General features: G+C 31.2%; 3 protein-coding genes and 1 non-coding gene across 4 annotated transcripts; 3 read left to right on the top strand and 1 right to left on the bottom strand.

The window, feature by feature from the left end:
- On the bottom strand, positions 1 to 562 carry LOC129906202 (uncharacterized). The gene is made up of 2 exons (XM_055981875.1): positions 428 to 562; positions 1 to 368 (listed from the first exon to the last, which is right to left on the bottom strand). Exon 2 carries the CDS (start codon positions 364 to 366, stop codon positions 1 to 3), a length of 366 nt encoding a protein of 121 aa, XP_055837850.1. The 5' UTR covers positions 367 to 368; positions 428 to 562.
- Positions 563 to 2412: 1850 nt separating this feature from the next.
- Positions 2413 to 10674, top strand: LOC129906075 (neuralized-like protein 2). Its single transcript, XM_055981707.1, has 3 exons — positions 2413 to 3115; positions 9418 to 9714; positions 9908 to 10674. Exons 1-3 carry the CDS (start codon positions 2680 to 2682, stop codon positions 10021 to 10023), a joined length of 849 nt encoding a protein of 282 aa, XP_055837682.1. The 5' UTR covers positions 2413 to 2679; the 3' UTR covers positions 10024 to 10674.
- Positions 10675 to 12274: 1600 nt separating this feature from the next.
- Positions 12275 to 12346, top strand: Trnat-ugu (transfer RNA threonine (anticodon UGU)). Its single transcript has one exon. It is a non-coding gene; the product is annotated as a tRNA-Thr (tRNA).
- A 3120-nt stretch (positions 12347 to 15466) lies between these two features.
- On the top strand, positions 15467 to 20341 carry LOC129905910 (glutathione S-transferase 1-like). The gene is made up of 3 exons (XM_055981540.1): positions 15467 to 15616; positions 19475 to 19569; positions 19641 to 20341. Exons 2-3 carry the CDS (start codon positions 19475 to 19477, stop codon positions 20215 to 20217), a joined length of 672 nt encoding a protein of 223 aa, XP_055837515.1. The 5' UTR covers positions 15467 to 15616; the 3' UTR covers positions 20218 to 20341.
- Positions 20342 to 20760: the final 419 nt, after the last annotated feature.

Below are 20760 nucleotides of genomic sequence, written 5' to 3'. Positions count from 1 at the left end.
TTACTTTGGATTAGGATAAAAACGCATAAATTTGTTTAATTGCTTATAATTAAGATCCTTTCCTGGTGCAACGATACCCAAACTATCAGTTTTCTTCGCTTCGAATTTCTTGTCCATATGAACTTTGTAGCATTTTTCAAAAGTGGCGATTTCCTTTGGACAGAGTTTCTCAGCGAATTCATTGTCTTTTAGGCAGGCAAATAGAACAGCCATTTCTTGAAGACATGCTACATCGGAGGAGGAATCTGATTTGCCACTGACCCTGTTACGAATGCTTAGAGGAAGAAGCGCTTTGAATGGGACCATGTGTTCACGTTGTGGCCGGCGTCCTTGGCCTTGGATGATTCCAGTAAATGGCATACGCATTTCTGGAAAAATTTATTATAAGTAATTTATTTTTATTTTAATGGTTTTTGTAAGTATTTACTGATTATTTGATTTTTTTCTGGTTTATCTTCCAAAACGAAATCAAGAATTTGGAAGAGCCAGGCAGATTTTTATTTGACAGACCGATCAGCTGTTTGGTGTTATAACACAAAAAGATCAGTTCACAATGGGCGATTGAAATTTTTTTTCAAATGAAACCGTACAGTCGATACTGTACTGAAAAAAGTGAATTAGCCCGTTTTCATTCAGTCGGTGGTCCATATGAGAAAATTTCGGAAATTATCTCTTCAAATCGTATAGCACTAAAATTTAATTTAAATTTTGGATGATCTAATTTGTGAAATTATCCCACTCCAAAAGTAAATATTATTTTTGGGTTGGGTTTGATTTTGATATCACGCTTTTAAGGTCCCGTTTTTTAGAATCCCACTGTTTTGTAAAAAACGGGATTGTCGGGATTTGACGGGATTTTAAAAAGCGGGATTATAATTGATCGGGATTTTAAAGAGATCGGGATTTAGAGGGGTATTTTGGATGAAGTTTTTTTCGGGATTTTAAAAAGCGGGAGTCCTGTACGCTCCCTATTTTTTCTCTAGTCCTGTTACCGATGAGCGACTTCCATACAAAATTTCTCCCCTTCAAGCAAACCAGTCCGAACAAAGTCCGAATCAGCTCCGAAGTGGTTCCGAGCTCAGCCTCGAAACGAGCTTCATTCCGGCTCAAATTAATATGCAAATTATAATCACTGCGGATCCGATTGCATATGTGTTGGTGTGGTCAAAATCTCTATGCCGAGCAAATTGAGCCGAACAAGAACCCGAGTCGGAGCCAAAAAAGGTGCCAGAAAATGAATCGAAAAAAAGGAATGACGTTCCGCATTATTTGCAGCCGAAAAAAAGAACATGATTTATTTTTTTTTGCACTGAAATTGTTTTATGTATTTACTTTTCACAAAAAAAAAAAAAAAATAGTACAGCCATTTTCTGGTGAAGGCCATCTACAGGAGAAATCGATTTAATTCGGTAAATTGTTTCTATTGAATGTTGTTCGTGGGTGGTGGCGTCCCCGACTAACAATTTTGTTCCTATAAAGCTTTACAGATGCATTCGTTGCTTCCGTAAAGCTTTATAGAAGCAAAATTGTTTCTAGGGTCATGCTGCCGGAGAAGATTCCTTACGAAAAACACAAAATGATTAGTTTATTGTTTAAAAAATCACTACGCGAGTACACTAAGCAATATTTCATGGATGCATACCTTTTTTGGGTTAAAACTTTCCCGTATTATTTATAATAATTTAATAAAACAAGGAGACACGACACACGCCGTGCCAGTCACTGCAAAAAAATAAAATGACGCTTTGTTATTTTGTTGCCTTTGTCTTTGTTAACTTTCGTTTCCACACTTTTCAACACACACTCGTTTCTCCTTCGACTTTGTGTTCATACACAAAAAGTTGTAAATGGCTGAGTGCAACCTTCTTACCTCGTATTTAACATTTTGAGGTCGGAGTGTCAAATCTGAGCTCCGTTGCTTGAAGGGTCATTTTCGACATCTGTCATTTTAGTCATTTAGCAAGCAGTGACGAATTCTGGTCATCAGAACCAAAATAATTGAAACGTACAGGCAAAAATCTGAAAATATCCGATGTGAAGTTGTTGCAAGAGTTTTCTTAATTTTTTTTGCCGAGTTCCATTGGAAGTGGTAAACTATACATGAGTAGAGATCTAGTACAACCAACTACGCATCTACTCGAGCAAAAGATCATGTATTAATTGTAGTCAAACTTTTACCAATCATCAGCTTATGAGTATTCATTTCAATCACCCTCAACTGAACGCCTTTAAGTTTTTTGAATCGTAAACCCAATTTCTCACTGAATGATGCAACAAAATCTATAGCACTGAACACAAAAATCTCTATTGTGATCTAATAACTACGCACTATTTTTGTCGATAATACAGTTCAGTATCCATCAAAAAACAACCATCAACGCTGTCATCTGGCTCAAACGCTCTAATCTCATCTGTCAACTTGTTTTTCAGAGAGAAAAATTGTTCCTTTTCTTGTATTGCATTTTGCACAGTGATCTAAAAAAGTGTAAATAAATAAAAAAATAAAGAAAATTACAAAACAATCCAATAGCGCCAAATTCAGGCGAATATAATTAAATATATTCGCGTTTCACAATCGCGTGTATATTAATATAAATCCCCAATTTGCTGCCATTTATCGCAAAGCCAAATTACATTTTTATCACAAAATAAAAAAACAATTATAAAAAAAAAGAAATCATGACTTCATCAACATCATCAAGTTCTTCTTTAAATGCGCGTCAAACCAAAGCAACGCGCCAGGCACTTTCTCGATTCCATCCTTACCACGGAGCCAACATCATCCTTTGCGATGATAACACAGTTGCTCTGCGAAAAGCCAGCTTTGCTGATGCAGTCACATTCTCCGAGAAACCCTTAATGCCCGGTGAGATATTTCTAATTGAAATTGAGGCAAACGAACGCGGATGGTCTGGCCATATGCGTTTGGGACTGACACAGCTGTTGCCAGAAGATATAGTCTCTTCGAATGATGGTTTGCCTCAATATGCTCTTCCTGATTTGGCTAATATGGGTACGAGTTGGATTTATCCAATATCAAAGTTTGAAAGGCAATTAATGGAAGTTGGTGGACCGAATGGAAGTGGTGCAGATGCTAATGGAAAGAAAGCTAATAGTAAGAAGGATTTTTTTTAGTAAACTTTTTTTTTTGATTATTCCTGATTTCGTAAATATGTAATTCTATGTGGGCTTAAGGTCTTTTTGTTTAACTTTAATTTCTAATCTTCTATTCCCGACGATTCGAGTGTCTTTACACTGTTCTTCAGGACTAAAAATTTTCAAATTTAAAAAAAAAAGCTTATTAACGCTTAAATTCTATTATACCTACTTAAAACCCTGATTTTGCAATCGTCCTAGGAATAAGCTCTAACTGAGGTTTATCTAGGTCTTTGTTTTGCCTTTTTGGTTTTTTGGTTTTTTGGTTTCAAATATTTCAAAATTAATAAATTAAACATTCTCCATTCATGATTGGCTATTCTGCTATTTCAGGGAAAGGATAAGGTCCTTTTTATATTGTGATCTGATAACCAATATAACCAATATATCAGGGGCGGATCCAGGATTTTTTTCTGGGGGGCACAAGGGACGGCACAGTTAGAAATAAAGTGAAGTACCATACGACTGACTAACAAGCAGAAAATTTTAACGACCCACAGTGGTCTAAAACCTGGCCAAAAATATTTAGGCACATTTCCCACATCAAATAGGTACCAAATGACCAAAAAGTTATTCGGAAGGAAAAATTTTCATTTTCTTGTTACAGTAAAGGCCACTTAAGTGCTAACCCTCTTACTCCTGGATTAGCCGGAAGAAAAAAAATATAAAAAATCAGAAAATGCACGTACAATTCTGTGCTATATTAAAGTTAGTAATCTATTCTTTGTTTAATTTTTTGACTTAAGTTGTTTCACCAAATAGATTTTGAGAAATTAAGTTTTAAAGATGAAATTTTGAAAAAAAAAAAATGTTTACGTTTTTTAATTGATTTTGTATAAAATTTTGCAATATTATGGACATAATTATACCATTAGTTAATGACCTAGTAGTTTTTAGTCAAATACTAAAGACTTCATTCTAATAAATATTAAAGTTCCTAAGAATAACAAAAAAACTGAATCCTACTTTTTTACCGGGAAACCCAGTTTTTTTTTTTTTATTTGCATTAACCTTTTGTAACCCAAGGTCGTAAATTTAAAAATTAATAAGTCAATCGATTGGCCTTTATCTTTAATAAAACACGTATTTTTTAAAAATTCAATTAAGTCATTATTTACTTAGTTATTTCGATATTTTGGGAGTAAAAAAAAAGTTTAAATAATTTATTTTTATATAAAAATTCAAAAATTCAAGCAAAAAACAAAAACAAAAACTATTTTTTTCTGAATTTCGTAGTTTTTATACAAATTTGCTTATTTTCAAAAAAAGCCCAACTTTCAACATTAACTGTCAATTAAAAACTATTGGTGCTATTTATTAGAAATTTGAAGTACTATTTCGATAAAGCAATACTTAAAAATTATAATATTAGAAGCTTCAAAAGAAAAAAAAAAAATAGTTTGTAGAGCTTTTATGCAATCTTTTGCGGTTTGTTACAGAAATGTCACATGGGGCTACAAGGGGTTAAATTGTTTTATACCTCAAGAATATTTTGTTCAAATCGTAGGTCTCTTGGAGCCAAATTGACCAAGTTATAAGTATTTTAATACTACCCTTAGGAACGTTTTAGTCTTTTAGTCCAGAGTTCAAAACTTTAAATCGTTATCCCCACAACTAATGTTTTCAACGCCGGTGCTCCTCATAACTTCAAAACTACTAAACCGATTCTTTTGAAATTTGGAACACTATTATTTTTACATATTTTTAGAGGTATCCCTGGAGAAATTTTCTCAATAAAATAATATTTATAAAAATCTATAAGTAAGGGTCGCTTTTGAGGTGTTTTTTTTCAAGGGGTCTTTATTTTCGGGGTGCAAACTTGGGCAAACTTCTGAAATGCAAGTTTGTTCTACATATATAGCAGTTCTATAATGTATAGTTTATGCAATTTTGTGACGTGTTCCGCTATTTTAAAAACACTAATGTTGAAAAAAAACAACGAAAAAAGTGCAAATTTTTTAACCCCTCTGTATGAAAAAATAGAGTTGCATATACAATTATTTTTTTTATATCATTCAATGTCATTCGATGTCCATATCAAAATTTTTCACCAAAATCACTTTGAAAATTCACTTTTTTTTAAATCGAAAAATCGATTATTTATTTGTGAGGTGGAGCTTTTCATGGGAAAGGGATGAAACAATCAACAAAATTCGCATTTTCAGCCAGAAATAGACAAGAATTTCACTCAAGTTCTTTCTGTTATTATTCATATATTTTTAAAACTCTTATAGTTTGATTTCCTTTAAGTATGAACTTTAAGTTCTGGGGGGGGGCACGTGCCCCCGTGCCCTCCCCTGAATCCGCCTATGCAATATATAAATAAATTCTACGAGTTCGAAATAGGTTTTTGAGGCTCGTAGCTTTTTTTTATGCAAGATGGGGTTCTTGTCATAAAGTTAGAGTGGCAAGTTATTCCTCAATGAAAAAATTGAAGTATTGGACCGGTCTGGTAATTTCCCAAACATGAATTCCAAAGAAAATGTCGTTTGGAGCTTCTCAAGAGAAAAGTTTCAAAATACCTTATAATACAGTTTATCCGTATTAAGTAAATGAGATCAAAAAAATATAAGCTATTTCCATAAAAAAACTTAAAAATTGAGCAAAATATACCAAAAACATTAGGGTGCTTATTATTCGAAAAAAAATTGTTTTCGTTTTTTTAATGGGACACCCCTGCATTATGTCCTACCATATAAGTATAGTATATGGTATGTTTTCCGATTTTAATACTAAAATTTAATGGTCGCTACCATGTAAAAAAGTAAAAAAAAATGATCAATTTCAACCAATTTTTTTTTTTTCAATGATTTATAGTTACGGTGACCATATTTCTGGAAGCGAAACCCGGGACAGATAAAAAATTCGTTGGATCGTTTTGAAAATATTGATTTTTCAAAAAAAAAAAATTAAATTTTTTTAAATGAGTTTTCATAATTTGTCGTTATTTTGATATCAAGATTTCCTAAACCATGTTATAGGAGCGTTTTTGTTGAATTCATTTGAGTTGTTTACGAAATCGAAAATCAAGAAAATGGTTTTATAATAATGTCTGTTGAAAACTTCTAAGAAAATATTTTTTTAATCAAAATCGGGAGAGCTGTTTTTTAACATTTTAATTTTATTTTAAATGATTTGGAAATTGTATGATTTTTAACACAGCTTTTAATATGTCCTTAAAAGTTTTGAAACTAATCTGGGTTCTTTACTCTTCCATATAAGTTGTTCTTTATTCGAAAACATTTTACCTGGTGTAGCAACCTGACAAACAGAAGCTGGAACTTAATAATTGACGAAAATTTAAAAAAAAAACTAAAGCCTACTCTAGATGCGAAACGAAAATTCTCATACAAATCCAGCACAAAATTTTGCTTTTCGTTGCACAGTACGCAGCGAAATTCTTATCTATGCCAGAATATATGGAGATTTTTCAATTGTTTGTCACTCCTATTTATTTGTCCAGGCAATTTTTCTTGCAGCTAAAGTTTGTTCCCTTTGGAGACTTAGAAAAATGTTCGTTTTGCTTTAGCAGCGTACTAGGCTTGATGCTTTATCCGAAAAATTAGAAAAATTTTAATTTCCAGCCACTCTTTTCTTGTTTTCCGTAAAAAGTATTTAAAATATTGAATAAAAAAATCAGAGATTGTCCAAATACGGGACAGTCACGGGACAAATTACAAAATACGGGGCACTTATACGTCCCGGGTTTCTTAAATAAAAACCCGGGACAAGCTGTAGAAATACGGGACAGTCCCTGGTAAACCGGGACGGATGGTCACCGTATTTATAGTAGGCAAAACAATACAAAGTACGCTTAAGAACCGATTTTTCAATCTTCTAATAAGCAGTTGATTTACTGTCTGACAAATAAAAATATTAGGCTCATAAGCAATCAGATAAAATCATTGAATTTCTCAATTTAGAAAGATAACTCAGTAAGCTATTCTACAGAATAACAAAAAAAAATGTCAAATTCAAAAATATTCAAAATTAAGCGTCATTTTTATTCCGCTGCATTTTATTAAAATTTCTTTCAAAAATAATAACCTCTGATGACCTCCGATCAATAGGTCACGAGATATTTGCAAAAAACTTACATATTTTCGTGAACTTTTGACTCTTACAACTATTTAAGCCAGCACGATATCAATGTCGATTTTTCACACCGTAGTAAAGGTGTATACAAAAATTCAGCCCACTAGGAATTTTTCCGCAGATTAAATCTACTTTCGTTTGGTCTTAACAGCATAATTCTAAGTAAACTAGTTCCAAAGGTATTCAGTGGCCCTAACGCCTAACCACACTTAAATCCTTTTTCTAAAATTATGTTTGATCATAATGGCTCCAACTTGTGCTGTTTTGACCAAGCAAACATTTTTAAAATTTTTAAATAAGTGTTTTGTCAAAACAGCACAACTCAGTTCCTTTGCTTTTTTGATCAATGACGGTATTGACGGGAAATATTTTAATAAATTGATTCGTTTAAAAAACAAAATAAAAACGCTGTAAATTATAAAAAAAAAAAAAAAAAAAAAAAAAAATTCCGAAAAATTAAAATTCTTTAAAAACAAACCAATTCCAATATTGGCACTAAGGACACAACTCAAAATAATCTTATTCTTGAACGAAAAATAGTTTGGTAAAAACAACATATCTCACTAAAAACATATAAATACGCTTAAAAATTAAAATTTTTTACCTTATTTGTATAAATATTATTATTTAAAAAAAAAGTGCACCCCATTATATTTGTATGAAATAAAACTGGATTTGGACGATTTTGGACTTATGTTCTTAATACCAAACTCCATAGATATAATCTTCTAAATCAAGTTAAATATAAAATTAACCTAAATTACTCTTTTGAACAAACTAACTATAAATATTGCTAAGCCCTTCACAATCAAATTTTCTATTTACCGTATTATCTGTATCTAATATTATGTAACATTTTTATTTACTTGTTATAATGTTTTTTTGTCTGTAAAATATCTACGTCAGGGAAATTTGGCCTATGGCCCTTATCAATACAATGCAATGCTAAAGCTGTTTTTGCGAATGAATGCGAAGGACAAGAGTTTGTCCCATATCCTAAACATTTTATTTTATAAACAATGAGGTTCTTAAAAGGTGTGTTCCTTTGGCCTTAAGTATCTACTGCTAAGTACTTCTGGTTGTATTCAACTCCATTTCTTCTATAGAAAAAATGTCTTTGAATGGATTCAGAAGTACTAAAAAGTACTTTGCTGAGCCCAAAGGAACACAGCCAATATATTTGCCGACTGAAAAGCAATACGAAAATTTTCTTTATTTTCTATAAGAGCGTTTAAAATTCTATTAAAAAGATAAGGAATATACAGGGTGACCCAAAAGTTAACGTCGAAACGAAAACGGTAGATAAGGTAGGTGGTGACAGTTATCAACGTTATTTATGGAATATTCTCAACAATGTTATACCATTTTGAAAAGAAAATTGAATACACCAACTTTTTAGGTAACTTTCTGTAACATCGTAGTGCATTTTTTTTTACACTACGGTTCATTGAATTAGAGTCATGTAAATTTTTTTAGTTTTAGGCAAAAAAGTAATAGGTATTTGCTTTAAAAGTGATAATGATTTGGTAGCAGGGTTATTCACGGTTCCGTAACAAAAGAAAAAAATGAAAAAAATTAAGATTTGTAGTAACGGCACATGAAAAACCGTCACAGGGTGACCATTTTTTCGATTTTTTTTTGAATACCCATACCCATAACTCACAAGATATATGGCTGCGATTTTTTTAATTATTTTTCTGATAACTGTCACCACCTACCCTATCTACCGTTTTCGTTTCGACGTTAACTTTTGGGACACCCTGTATAGAATGCTAATTTGTTACTAAACTTGTTTAAACCAAAGGATTGAAATATTAGTTCAATAATGTTTTTACTATATTCAAAGGAAATTAATTTGAAAGTAAGCTGTTTGGAATTGTTATTAATGAGACGACCCGAAGATGTTGGTTTTTTATACCAATTAAATAATAATAATAATCGACTATTTTATACAAATTAGATTTTTAGAATTTATCACTATTTTTAATTTTTTTTAAACAACTAGCTCTGAAGAAGACTGTAAAAACAGTCGAAACGTCGGAGTAAAACGTAGACAAAAATATTTAAACAAGACTTCAAGTCCACTTAGGATTGAATTTTAATAGTAAAAAGGGTTTTTAGCCATCTTCTCTTTGTTTTAAACTAAAATTTGTTATTTTCTTTTAGATATTCTTGGAGATGCTGTTTATGTTCGAACACCTCGTGGATTGATTCCGAGGCGGATTCTTAAGCCAGAATCTGATTTCAATTCGGAAATCCTCCTCACAGATAGAGGATCGAGGATTGGTGTGGTATTTATACCAACAGACACGGACAAATCTAAGGCGGAAATGCACTTCATTATTAATGGAGTTGACCAAGGACCGTGTACTAGAGAGATTCCCTATCAAAATGGTCCATTGCATGTGGTTGTCGATGTTTATGGCACCACTAAGCGAATTCGTATCGTCCAGCTTTATGGCAGTAAGTATTTTCTTGTTCGGCAAATTTATTGACTACATCTTAGTCATTCTATAGACTTGCTTAATATGAGTGCATTTAGTATTGAAAAGAGAAGCAGCAGTAACAATTATTTGTACTTAGAGTTTTTCTTAACAAAACAAATTTTAAAATAGTATTTCTTGCTTACTTATTATTTGTTTTCTTTTTCTCCTAGTAATTTCTCTTCAAAACGCTTGTCGTGATGCTATACTCTTAAATCTAAAGAAACACGATGTAGACAAGTTACCCCTGCCGGATAGACTCAAACAATTTCTCATGCAATACGACTAAGCCAAATCTGATTAACAAAACAACAATCAACAAAGGACATACACATAAAAAATCTGCAACACGACTTGAAGAAGGAAGACAGCGAAATGCGCAGCATCCCAAAAATGTTTCGAAAAGAATTTCGAAAGACAAAAAAATACAACAAAAAAAAAAAACTCATTTATCTATTTGTGTTGATGTCATCTCGCTATAGAGCCTATGATTTGTTAAACATTCATACTTAAGTTTTAAAAAATCTTATTTTCAATGATAAGATTAAAGAGTTTAAATCCCATTTAGTTATGGTGTAGTTGGTTATATACAAAATACATAAACATTATGTACATGTAATCTGGCTTATAAGGCCGTCGCCGCCGCGTTTTTCATGGTCTTTCATTCCCTTCATCGCCGCAGACCGTGAATTTGCATTTAAATTAACAAATTTTTCCTCTATATATTTTTCCGCACCATGTGATAGTATATGTTTTATACATTTGTACATTCGATTATAAAAAAAAATAAATAAATGAAAAAAAAAAATTAAAAAAAAAAAACAAATGAAAAAATGTTAATTTGTTTATTCGTTTATTTTAGTTATTAGTTTTATTATTTTTTTGTAATAATTTTGAATTATTTATTAAAAGAACAAAGAAACGCGCTTGTTTTAGTCTGTTTTTTTTTTTTTATTTTGTTTCCTCTTCTCTCTACTAATCTTGGAGAACTATAAAAAATACAATATATTATATATTAATTAAAAATTATTATACAACAACACATTTTATGTATACATTCGAGAATACTGTAAAGAAAATAAAAAAGAAAAAGAACTATATATACACAATTTATGTATACTATATTATTATTATTAATATAAAATGAGAGACAGTTATTATCAATATACACACAATTAAAAAAAATACGAATTCAAAATGAAAATGAAAAGAAATGAAATATGGTAGAAAATGTTAAAACAAAACAAAAAAAATCAACATTATTTTTATTGAAAAAAAAAAACAAAGAAATAAAAGAAAAACAAAATACAATTAAAACATAAGAAGTCTATACATTTGCTGTAAAGAATAAAGTTTATTTTTTATTCAATAAGATAACATTAAAGCTTGGTGTTTTATTTATTCAATTTTTTTCTATAGATAGGTAACTTATACGGAGCACCAACCAGCCAATAATTCGATTGTAGATTTCTTCTGGTTCTAAAATAGAAAAAAGTCCAAACAAGAAATCCAAAGGCGTTTTCGCGATGAGCTTGGACTTTTTGTGGGTAAACAATGGTTTGGAAATACTAATGATGGAAACGCTTCAAGGAGATTTTTTGAATTCGAATAACTGGAGTCAAAGGAGAAGCTTTAATGAAGCTCAAAGTAATATGTATTCAACTTATTAAATTGCAGGGAACTTTTTTCTAATCTAACCATTCTAAAGATATTCTAGGTCAAAGTTAAAAAAAGTTATAAAAACATTTTTTACTTTTAAAAATTTGAATGGTTAGATTAATGAAAAAAGTTAACAAGACCTTTTTTGTGGAGCAATATGTTTCCTACAAGAATATGTAAAGAAATTTGCTAAAAAGTCAATTAATAAAAAAATGATTTTTTTTTAAGTAGAAGCTTGATGTAAAAATATAAAATTGCGAAGCGGAGGACCTTCCTATTAATATAAAGAGTTCATATTTGGTGTGTATATTCTACAGGTGTCTAGCAATCGATTTTTCGAAGTACAAAACCAAAAAAATGAATTTAGATTTTTTTGACCCATCCTACTCAGCACTGTTTAAAAAAATTTCGTACCTACACTCTTTATAGCGCTCATATAATATCTGCAAATTTTCAAAATTTTCTATCAATTATTACAGTTTTACGGAATTTTTTAAAAAACCACTTCAAAACTCCCTGTAATTTATCGATATTTTGTAAGACAACATTAAAAACAAAGTCGCATCGGGTTAGCATAAAGATAACTTGGAGAATATTTTTTTGTATTTATTTCTAAACTTTTAAGCCCGTACGTGCATTAAAATTCAGCAATGTTCAATATAAGGGACACCCTAATATCTACACTTTTTACAATTACTTTTGACATTGATTACTCAATTTTTCTATTTCCACTGAGCTACTTTTTCAAGCCCTTCTATCTACTGTTTCACGATCTATAAAATTAAACAAAAAAAAAATGTATTTAAATCTGGAAGGATAGAAGTTCTGGTTACTTTTTACTACCAGATTCTTGTTGTCTATTAAACACAAGTTTCCATGTAGCCTCTTTAGCTCAGTGGCAGAGCACTGGTCTTGTAAACCAGGGGTCGTGAGTTCAATCCTCACAGGAGGCAATTTCTTTTTTTTTACTTTTTTTTAATTCCTTTGCATCCACTCGTAGGATTTTATAGATTCTAAGTGGGATACTGTGACGTATACGTAATTTGTATTATTTATTTTGTTTACATTAATTTTAGCAACATTCCACATTCTTGTAGAACCTTTTCAGCGTACAATTTAGGAGAGTCGGTTGCCAGATTCTAAAAAAAATTGTATACCTACTGTTTTTATTTGTTCACTGTTTAAAATAATAGCAAATTTAGGCTTTAATTTTAGTATGCAGTTGAAGCGAAACGAGTCTGGTTTCGACTTTTCGGCGTACGTTATGTGATGCAAGCCACAGGAATTTTGTATTAGTTTTGTGTCAAAAAATATATAAGATAGAGAAAAGTTACAATTTTCAAAAAAGTTATTCTGGTGTTATTTTTTTTAAATTCATACATTTTTTCTTCGACTATAATAATCTATTTTTCACTTCAAAAAATGTATATAAATTAACATTAGTAAGGTAGGATAGAACCATATCTATGTAAATTGTGCAATTCAGCCATTTTGTAATGACAAAACATGTATATTTTTTTTGCTAAAATAAAGATAAAGATTTGTTTTTAAAATGTCAATTATTTTTATTTTCCAGTTTTTTCCAATTCCGAGTTCAATTTTTTTATGTACAGATTTATTTTAACAAAGATACAAAAATTCAGAAAAAAATTATTTTTACATAATGTAGGTATGTTATGTAATTTTTTTTTTTTTCAATATGCCCCAAAATCTGGATTATGGATGGATAGGCAATTCTACCCTATATTCAAGCCTCCGAGTATTTTTTGAGTGTTACACAATGTAATTTTGAGTACGACCCGGTCATGCATTTTTTTTTTGTAATAAAAAGTGATACATAAATGTTTTTTGCAAAACTTTTAAGTAAGATTTTGTGAATCTGGACGAGAAAACAAAATCATAGATTAATTAAATAAAGTTTTCCGTTATCTTACGAACATAGGTATATTGACAATATTGACAAAATTTTGTTTATCAATTGTTTTATTTTAAGAAAAGATAAGGATATCTTATGGAAAATTTAGAGGAAAAGACCATAAAATGATCTAACAAGGTAAATTGCCCCCTCGAGTAGAATTATATTGTTTTGTGAATCCAATTTATTAGTTTATCCGCTAGTACCAACATACATATGTGCCCTTAATTATGAAAGTGGACTAAGTCACTCCTAAAAATGGCCTCAAATCTAGCCTTAAAATAATTATTATTTAAGGGGTAGGGTTTATTTAAAAGCAAAATTACAGTAAATAAATTTCTTTATTGCTCCTCTAGTGATTTAATAAAAGAAATACATATAACTAAATCGTTATAGGAAAATTATTATGTACGTTTTTCTTTAAACAATGTAAAAAGTGACTTAGACCACTTTCATAATCATGGTTAAACATGGTTCAATTTTAGTTTTGAGCTTGGTATAAACCTTAAATTACCATTAAGCTTTTTCAGCAGCTAATTTTGTACTGTTATAAGGTATTCTGCAACTTTTCTCTTGAGAATCTCCAAACGACATTTTCTATGGAATTCATGTTTGGAAAATTGATAACAAGCTCAAAACTAAAATTGAACCATGTTTAAAAAGTGTGTTCTTAATAATGAAGGCACTTATTGTACAATAAAGGGAAACATACAACATTTCCAAAAAACGGGGTTCACCCTTTTGCATAATATTTTTTATCCCAATGTGTACATTTTTATTTTTTTTTAGTTAATCCGTATTTACGTAATAAGATAACTGAATAAAACTAAAAAAAATTAAGCTACTTCGATAAAAACCTCAAAAATCGAGCAAAATAAACCAAAAATATGTATTTTTTCGTATGTGAGTGCAATCTAGTCACCTTCTCTGCGCTCTACTCGCGAAACGGTTCATCTTACAGAAAAATGTGCTGGACATATGTTGTAGATAATTTCACGACCATCAATTTGTATATAAAATCTGATGATGACCTCCGATCAATAGGTCGGGAGATATTTGCGAAAAACTTTTCGTGACCTTTTGGCCCCTATAACTCTTAACGCGGACACGATATCAATGTCTATTTTTCACATCTTCATAACAAAGCCGTCATTAAGCTGTATACCAAAATTCAGCCCAGTAGGAATTTTTCCGCAGATTGGGCGTAAAAATGACTAAAATGACTGGGCTATAACCCAGATATCAAATTAGACTATTAACTTTTTTCCTGTTTTCCCAACAAAGGGTTTTCGAGATAATATAAAAAAAAACATGGTTTTTTGATCTTATCTCGAAAACCCTTTGTTGGGAAAACAGGAAAATTAATATTATTTTTGTTTTTAGTAACCCAGATATCAAATTAGACTATTAACTTTTTTTTCTTAAATAATTTTAAAAACGATGCTACTGTTATACATAAGTATTTACTATGTACTTAAAAATATCATATTTCCTAAAAAACTGAAAATAACAGAATGAAACTCAATGAGCATGATTTGATTTGATTAATGATCCAGATCCAGACTGTAAGTTAAGTATACCTACTACCTACCTATACTAAAAATATCAAATTTAATATTTTTGGAACCACATGGGTTTTTATTAGGTAAAGTTGTACTACCTATAGAAACAAAATTTGCATTTTTGGTTCTTTATAGAGTGTTCTCAATTTTGTTATTAAAATTCAAAATCATGCGACACATCACATTTTTTGATTTCATATAGGAATGACTTGACAATTTTATGACCAAAGTTTAGATTTAGATAAGAAATTGAAAGTACCTACTCAAAAGCCGCCATCCGCTTTATGTCGAAAATAAAATTTAAAAAAAAGTTTAATTTCAGTTTATGACTTTTAGCCCAACCTGTTAACAAAGTTTTGTAAATGTATTGAGACAAATAAGCACTTGTGCAGATTAAAAAAAAAATCTAAACAACCAAATAACAAATGCTCAAGTATTGTTGTTGTTGTAAGAAAAGAGCTTTTAATTAACAACGGCACAAGTGCTTTTAGATTAGAAATGCAAACATTTATCAAAACCTGTCGTATTAATATAATTTGTTGTTGTTATATACAATTCATATAAACGCATACATCAACAAATTCAGAATTCATAGATACTCGACGAACGACGATTCACGGAACAGACAAAAAGTCGTTGCGCTCCCCTGAATCAGTTGATCGCTGTAGTTCACTTGTGTTCGACGTAGATTTTCGATCGTTTGTTTTGATCTTGTTTTTTAAACACAGGTTTTATCAGAAACTAAGGTTGGTTTAAAAGACAAAATGCTAATTTGCATTAAGTTGAAAATTTATTGAAGAAAAAAATATGAAACTATATTTCTATATAGTTTCAATTATTTTTGTTGTTAATCAATGGAAATTTCCCTTACCTTCAAAATCTCTGGTCCAAATGACGTCATTGTTTGATTACAAACAAAAGATAAAAATGAAAAGTGCCGGCTGTGAATTAAGTAATTTATTGTTTTGTCTTTCTTTTTTTTGGGAATTAGATAACCCAAAACGGAAGCTGATATTATAATTACATTTGCATAAGACTCTGTTTCTAGAATATCTACACTACTTGTGAAAATATGACTAACTTATCGCGTAGTTGTAAAATATGAAGCATTTTGCGTGTTTTTTTTTAGTTAGACCTCATATTGGTACCTAATACTCATATCTATTGTATTGTAAAAGCCAATTAAGTGCAAACTAAAAAAAAATAATAATAACAAAAAAAAAAATCTCAACGCGTTCGTATGTGTATAAGTCGTATGTTTTAAATACATATGCCACAGCACATACTTGTATTTATTTGTTGTTGTTTGTTTTTTTCCCATGCTCAGATGATAAGGTGCACAGGGTGACAAAAAACGATAGTGAAAAATATTTTTTTTAAAATATCATAATATTAGGAAAACCTGTTAACAAATTCTAAAGATACTAAAAATGGTTTAAACTCAAGTAATCATGGACTGAGCCCATCAAATGACAGTTCATCAAAGGGAACACTTCATCAAAAAAAACAATTTTTAAGGAAAATAAAAAAAAATCGTCAGAGAATGTTTCTAATGAAAAAATATTTGTTCCAATCGAAACACTTGTGATGACCTGTCTTATTATGGGCTACTTATGATGAGTTGTCATATGTGATAATATGTGCTGTCGCTGTGATATTTGAGCCAGTAGTTTGTACCGCCACCGTTTTTTTTTTGTTTTATTCCATAGAGAGTTGGCTGAATATTATAACCCTGATCGCACTCGTGAAATTCACCTTTTGGCCGCAATAATGGATTTTTGTTTTTATTTAATATGTACACTGAAAATAATAAATTTCGTAAAATTACGAAAATCGTTTCATACACTACATTTTCGTTGGCCCAACGAAACTTTCGTTGGCTCAACGAAAATATGTAATTTTTCGTAATATGAAAACCTTCATCAATTAATGATACACTTTTTTTCCCTTTTTAGTGCCAAAAAATCCAATTCAATGAAAAGATTCATCAATTAACGAAAAATTTCATACTCATTTTAAAGAATAAAAATAAGAATTTTTTCCTTACTTTATCAAAGTTTTAATTAAGTAACGAAAAAATTCATTAACTTATGAAATTCAACATTAACTTACGAAAATCTTCATAAGCTTATGAAAATTCTTCATATAGGTACTAATGAAATATTACATTGGCGTATGAAAAAATACATCAGTTAACGAAAAAAAATCGTGGCCTTACAAAAAAAAAACGTAGACTTGGGTGCATTTCTGTTTTAATGATTAAAAATTTAATCTTGTTTTATATAGTTCACATTAGGTTTTTGTTTAAAAATCTATGTAAGTTGAGCTGAATATAAAAAATATTTGCGTATTGACAAGGTGTCTCACGATAAGTCGGACTCATCAGTTGACTTAAGTGAGCTCAACCTTGTCGAAACGCCAATTTTTGGTTTGGACTGTAAATTAATAATTTAACAAGTCCAATAAATAAATACTTTAATCTACTAAAAAAAAATAATTAATACAATAGACCGAGAGCCCACAGCAAATTTTGGGAGTGGAGGTATAACCAAAATGTGAGTATGCAGTTTTATAGCTTTATGCATTCTTATAACGAATTCAAAAGTCTGGCAGCTTTAAATCGCGGCTTTATATGGTTTCCGAGGGGTTAAATATCGCGAGTTTTCTAATTAATGTGAGTTGGCTAAATTAACACAAAATCACATTCTGAATATAAGGACTGATACTCTGTCATTTCCCCTAACTCTGAAGACATCAATCTTGACAATGCGATGTATAGAACTCTGAAGACATCAATCTTGACAATGCGATGTATAGAACTCAAAATATAAGCTTTTTAAACTAACCATAAGGGCTCAATTTTTGGAGAGTTCTAAATTCAAAATAACAAACAAAAAATTAAACAGGAAAGTCTCCAAAACATAGCCGTTTAAACAGCTTATATCTTGAGTTCTATTTATCGCATCGTCAAGATTGATGTCTTCAGGGCTAGGGGAATTGACAGAGCATCAGTCCTTATATTCAGAATGTGATTTTGTGTTAATTTAGCCAACTCACATTAATTGGAAAACTCGCAATATTTAACCCCTCGGAAGCCATATGAAGCCGCGATTTAAAGCTGCCAGACTTTTGAATTCGTTATTAGAATGCATAAGGCTACAAAACTGCATACTCACATTTTGGTTATACCTCCACTCACAAAATTTGCTGTGGGCTCTTAGACTACTACAGTTTTCGTTGATTGATGAAGTTCTTCATTAACGTATGAAAGCCATTTCGTTGAGCCAATAAAATTTTTCATTGGCTGAAAATTAATTAAATTTTCGTTGGCTCAACGAATTTTTTCGTTGTATTTACGTAAGGATTTGGTTCAGTGTATCTCGATTTTTATTAATTCTAGGTTAAATTTGTTTAACATAACAATACAGAAAAAAGTTGTACAACAGAGTTGTAGGGAATTTTGCGATGAACAATATTTTCTCGGACGTTTTTTTTTTTTAATTTTGATAAATTATTTTTTTTTCTTTTTTGACCTGTAACTTTTTTATTATTCAGAATATCGAAAAAGTATTATTATTATAACGTAAGAGATGCACTACATTATTGTACTACCAACTTTTACCTAGGATGAATAGTCGAGAATCGAGATATTTAATGAAAACAAGATGGTGTCAAGAAGGTGAATTTCACGAGTTCGAAAAATCAGCGTTATTATATTCAGCCAATTATCCAACGAATGAGAAAAAAAATGGGGGTTGTACAATCTGCATATAAACATCATAAATTCATTGTACAATTGATTCGACTAAAAATGGGTCAGATTTTTAAATAATAATCATTGATTGGTTAATATCCTTTGAACTCACGGTTAGACTACCTACAAAACTGTCGATTTCAAAAACTGACAACATACCTATCTACTTGCTTTCCTCTATCTATGAATCCATCACATAAGCGAAGAAATGCCAACTTAGTTATTTTTAGGCATTTGCTTTACTTTAAACACATCAAATCTCTTCACCGTCCCTATATTATATTTCTAGCGACAACTTAATTCTAGGGTGTTCAAGACCGTTTCCTATGTTGTGTTCTTTGAATGCTTGGAATAATCCTTTGATCTTACCAGCCTTGAGACTGCATTCAACTAATTAACCGACATTGATTTTCACCGACATTGATTTTCACCGACTTCTCTTTGGTTCTGTTGCCTGCCCAACAGAAACTCTAAACACTTTATTTATGTTTCGGGGCCCTCTTTTGGAAAAGCCTTCAAAATTATTTCCTGGAGTAGTCTTTGTACATATCTGTATATTAATTTTTCAGGGGGCGCCATACATTTAATTTTTCTAAGGCCTTAATAATGATACGGGACCCACGGCTATCCAACATAAAAATCTCTCTAAATATATATTAAATAAGCCTATAGTTACAAGAATTCTGAAAACGAATTCATAAGTCTTTCCGTTTTTACGGGGTTTCCGATGTAAAAAATAAGCCGTTACAACTTTTCAAACATTTTCAGTAAATTTTTAGTCTAATTAACTTTAGATTCGCGATGAAATGAAATTATGCTGATTGTTTCAAATTTATATTTATTCTTTCAGATGGGTAAACCAGCTTTGTACTATGCTACACTTAGCCCTCCATCAAGAGCTGTAATGCTTACGGCTGCCGCTATAGGTGTTGAATTAGAATTGCGGTATAATAAATAATTACTTAAAATTGAACAGCATATAAAATAACCGTTTTTTTTTTCCTTTCAAAAATTAGTCCAATCAATTTGCTTAAAGGAGAGCATCTTACACCAGAGTTCGTCAAAATGAATCCCCAACACACCATTCCTACTTTGGATGATGATGGAGTCATAATCTACGACAGTCATGCAATCTGTGCATATTTGGTTGGCAAATATGGCAAAGAAGATAATCTGTATCCAAAAGATTTGGTTAAACGTGCTAATGTTGATGCTCGCTTACACTTGGACTCAGGTCATTTATTTGCTCGATTAAGAATGCTATATGAGCCTATTTTATACTACGGATCAACTGATTGTTCAATTGATAAAATTGCCTACATTCAAAAATGTTGGGATATTTTGGAAAATTTCTTAAAGGAAAGCCCGTATTTGTGTGGTGATGAATTGACTATTGCTGATTTGTGCTGTATTGCAACAATTACTTCAGTAAATGAAGTTGCTCCAATCAATGAAACCAAATATCCAAAACTAACAGCTTGGATGGAACGAATTTCAGAGCTACCCTACTATAAGAGTGTCAATGAGGAAGGAGCTGAAGAGTTGAAGAAACTCTTTAAAGAAAAATTAGCCGAAAATAAATCGAAGAAATAAAAAATAATATTATTGTATAATATTATGTATCTAGTTTATAATGTTTAAAAACTATATAATTTTTGTATTTTTTTCTTTTTTTTGTTTTCCTTTTGAAAATTATATAAAATTATCACGTAACTTATATAGATGGTTTTTTTTTGTGTGTCTTAATTTTACCATGGAGCTTACTACAAAATGCTATTCACTAGGTCTGTGATTATTCTTTTTGTGTCCCGGACATGTCCCGGAAGTGTCCCGGACGTGTCCCGGACATGTCCTGGATATGTCCCGAACATGTCCCGGACGTGTCCCGGACATGTCCCGGACGTGTCCCGTACATGACCCGGACGTGTCCCGGACATGTCCCGGACGTGTCCCCGATATGTCCCGGACATGTCCCCGATATGTCCCGGACATGTCCCGGACATGTTCCGGACGTGTCCCGGACATGTCCCGGACGTGTCCCGGACATGTCCCGGACGTGTCCCGGACATGTCCCGGACGTGTCCCGTACGTGTCCCGTACGTGTGCCGAACGTGTCCCGGACATGTCCCAGACGTG

Source organism: Episyrphus balteatus, chromosome 1 (assembly GCF_945859705.1).
Source record: "Episyrphus balteatus chromosome 1, idEpiBalt1.1, whole genome shotgun sequence".
NCBI classification, from domain to species: domain Eukaryota; kingdom Metazoa; phylum Arthropoda; class Insecta; order Diptera; family Syrphidae; genus Episyrphus; species Episyrphus balteatus.
The sequence above is the reverse complement of the archived record's forward strand: the minus strand, read 5'-3'. Positions and strand labels throughout refer to the sequence as shown.

Bases quoted from the DNA above. Each gene is read 5' to 3' on its own strand.
- LOC129906075 (XM_055981707.1), top strand. From the start codon at position 2,680: ATGACTTCATCAACATCATCAAGTTCTTCTTTAAATGCGCGTCAAACC. The intron at 3,116-9,417 runs GTAAGAAGGATT...ATTTTCTTTTAG, and splicing joins TAATGGAAAGAAAGCTAATA to ATATTCTTGGAGATGCTGTT. The intron at 9,715-9,907 runs GTAAGTATTTTC...TTTTTCTCCTAG, and splicing joins TATCGTCCAGCTTTATGGCA to TAATTTCTCTTCAAAACGCT.
- LOC129905910 (XM_055981540.1), top strand. From the start codon at position 19,475: ATGGGTAAACCAGCTTTGTACTATGCTACACTTAGCCCTCCATCAAGA. The intron at 19,570-19,640 runs GTATAATAAATA...TTCAAAAATTAG, and splicing joins GGTGTTGAATTAGAATTGCG to TCCAATCAATTTGCTTAAAG.
- LOC129906202 (XM_055981875.1), bottom strand. From the start codon at position 366: ATGCGTATGCCATTTACTGGAATCATCCAAGGCCAAGGACGCCGGCCA.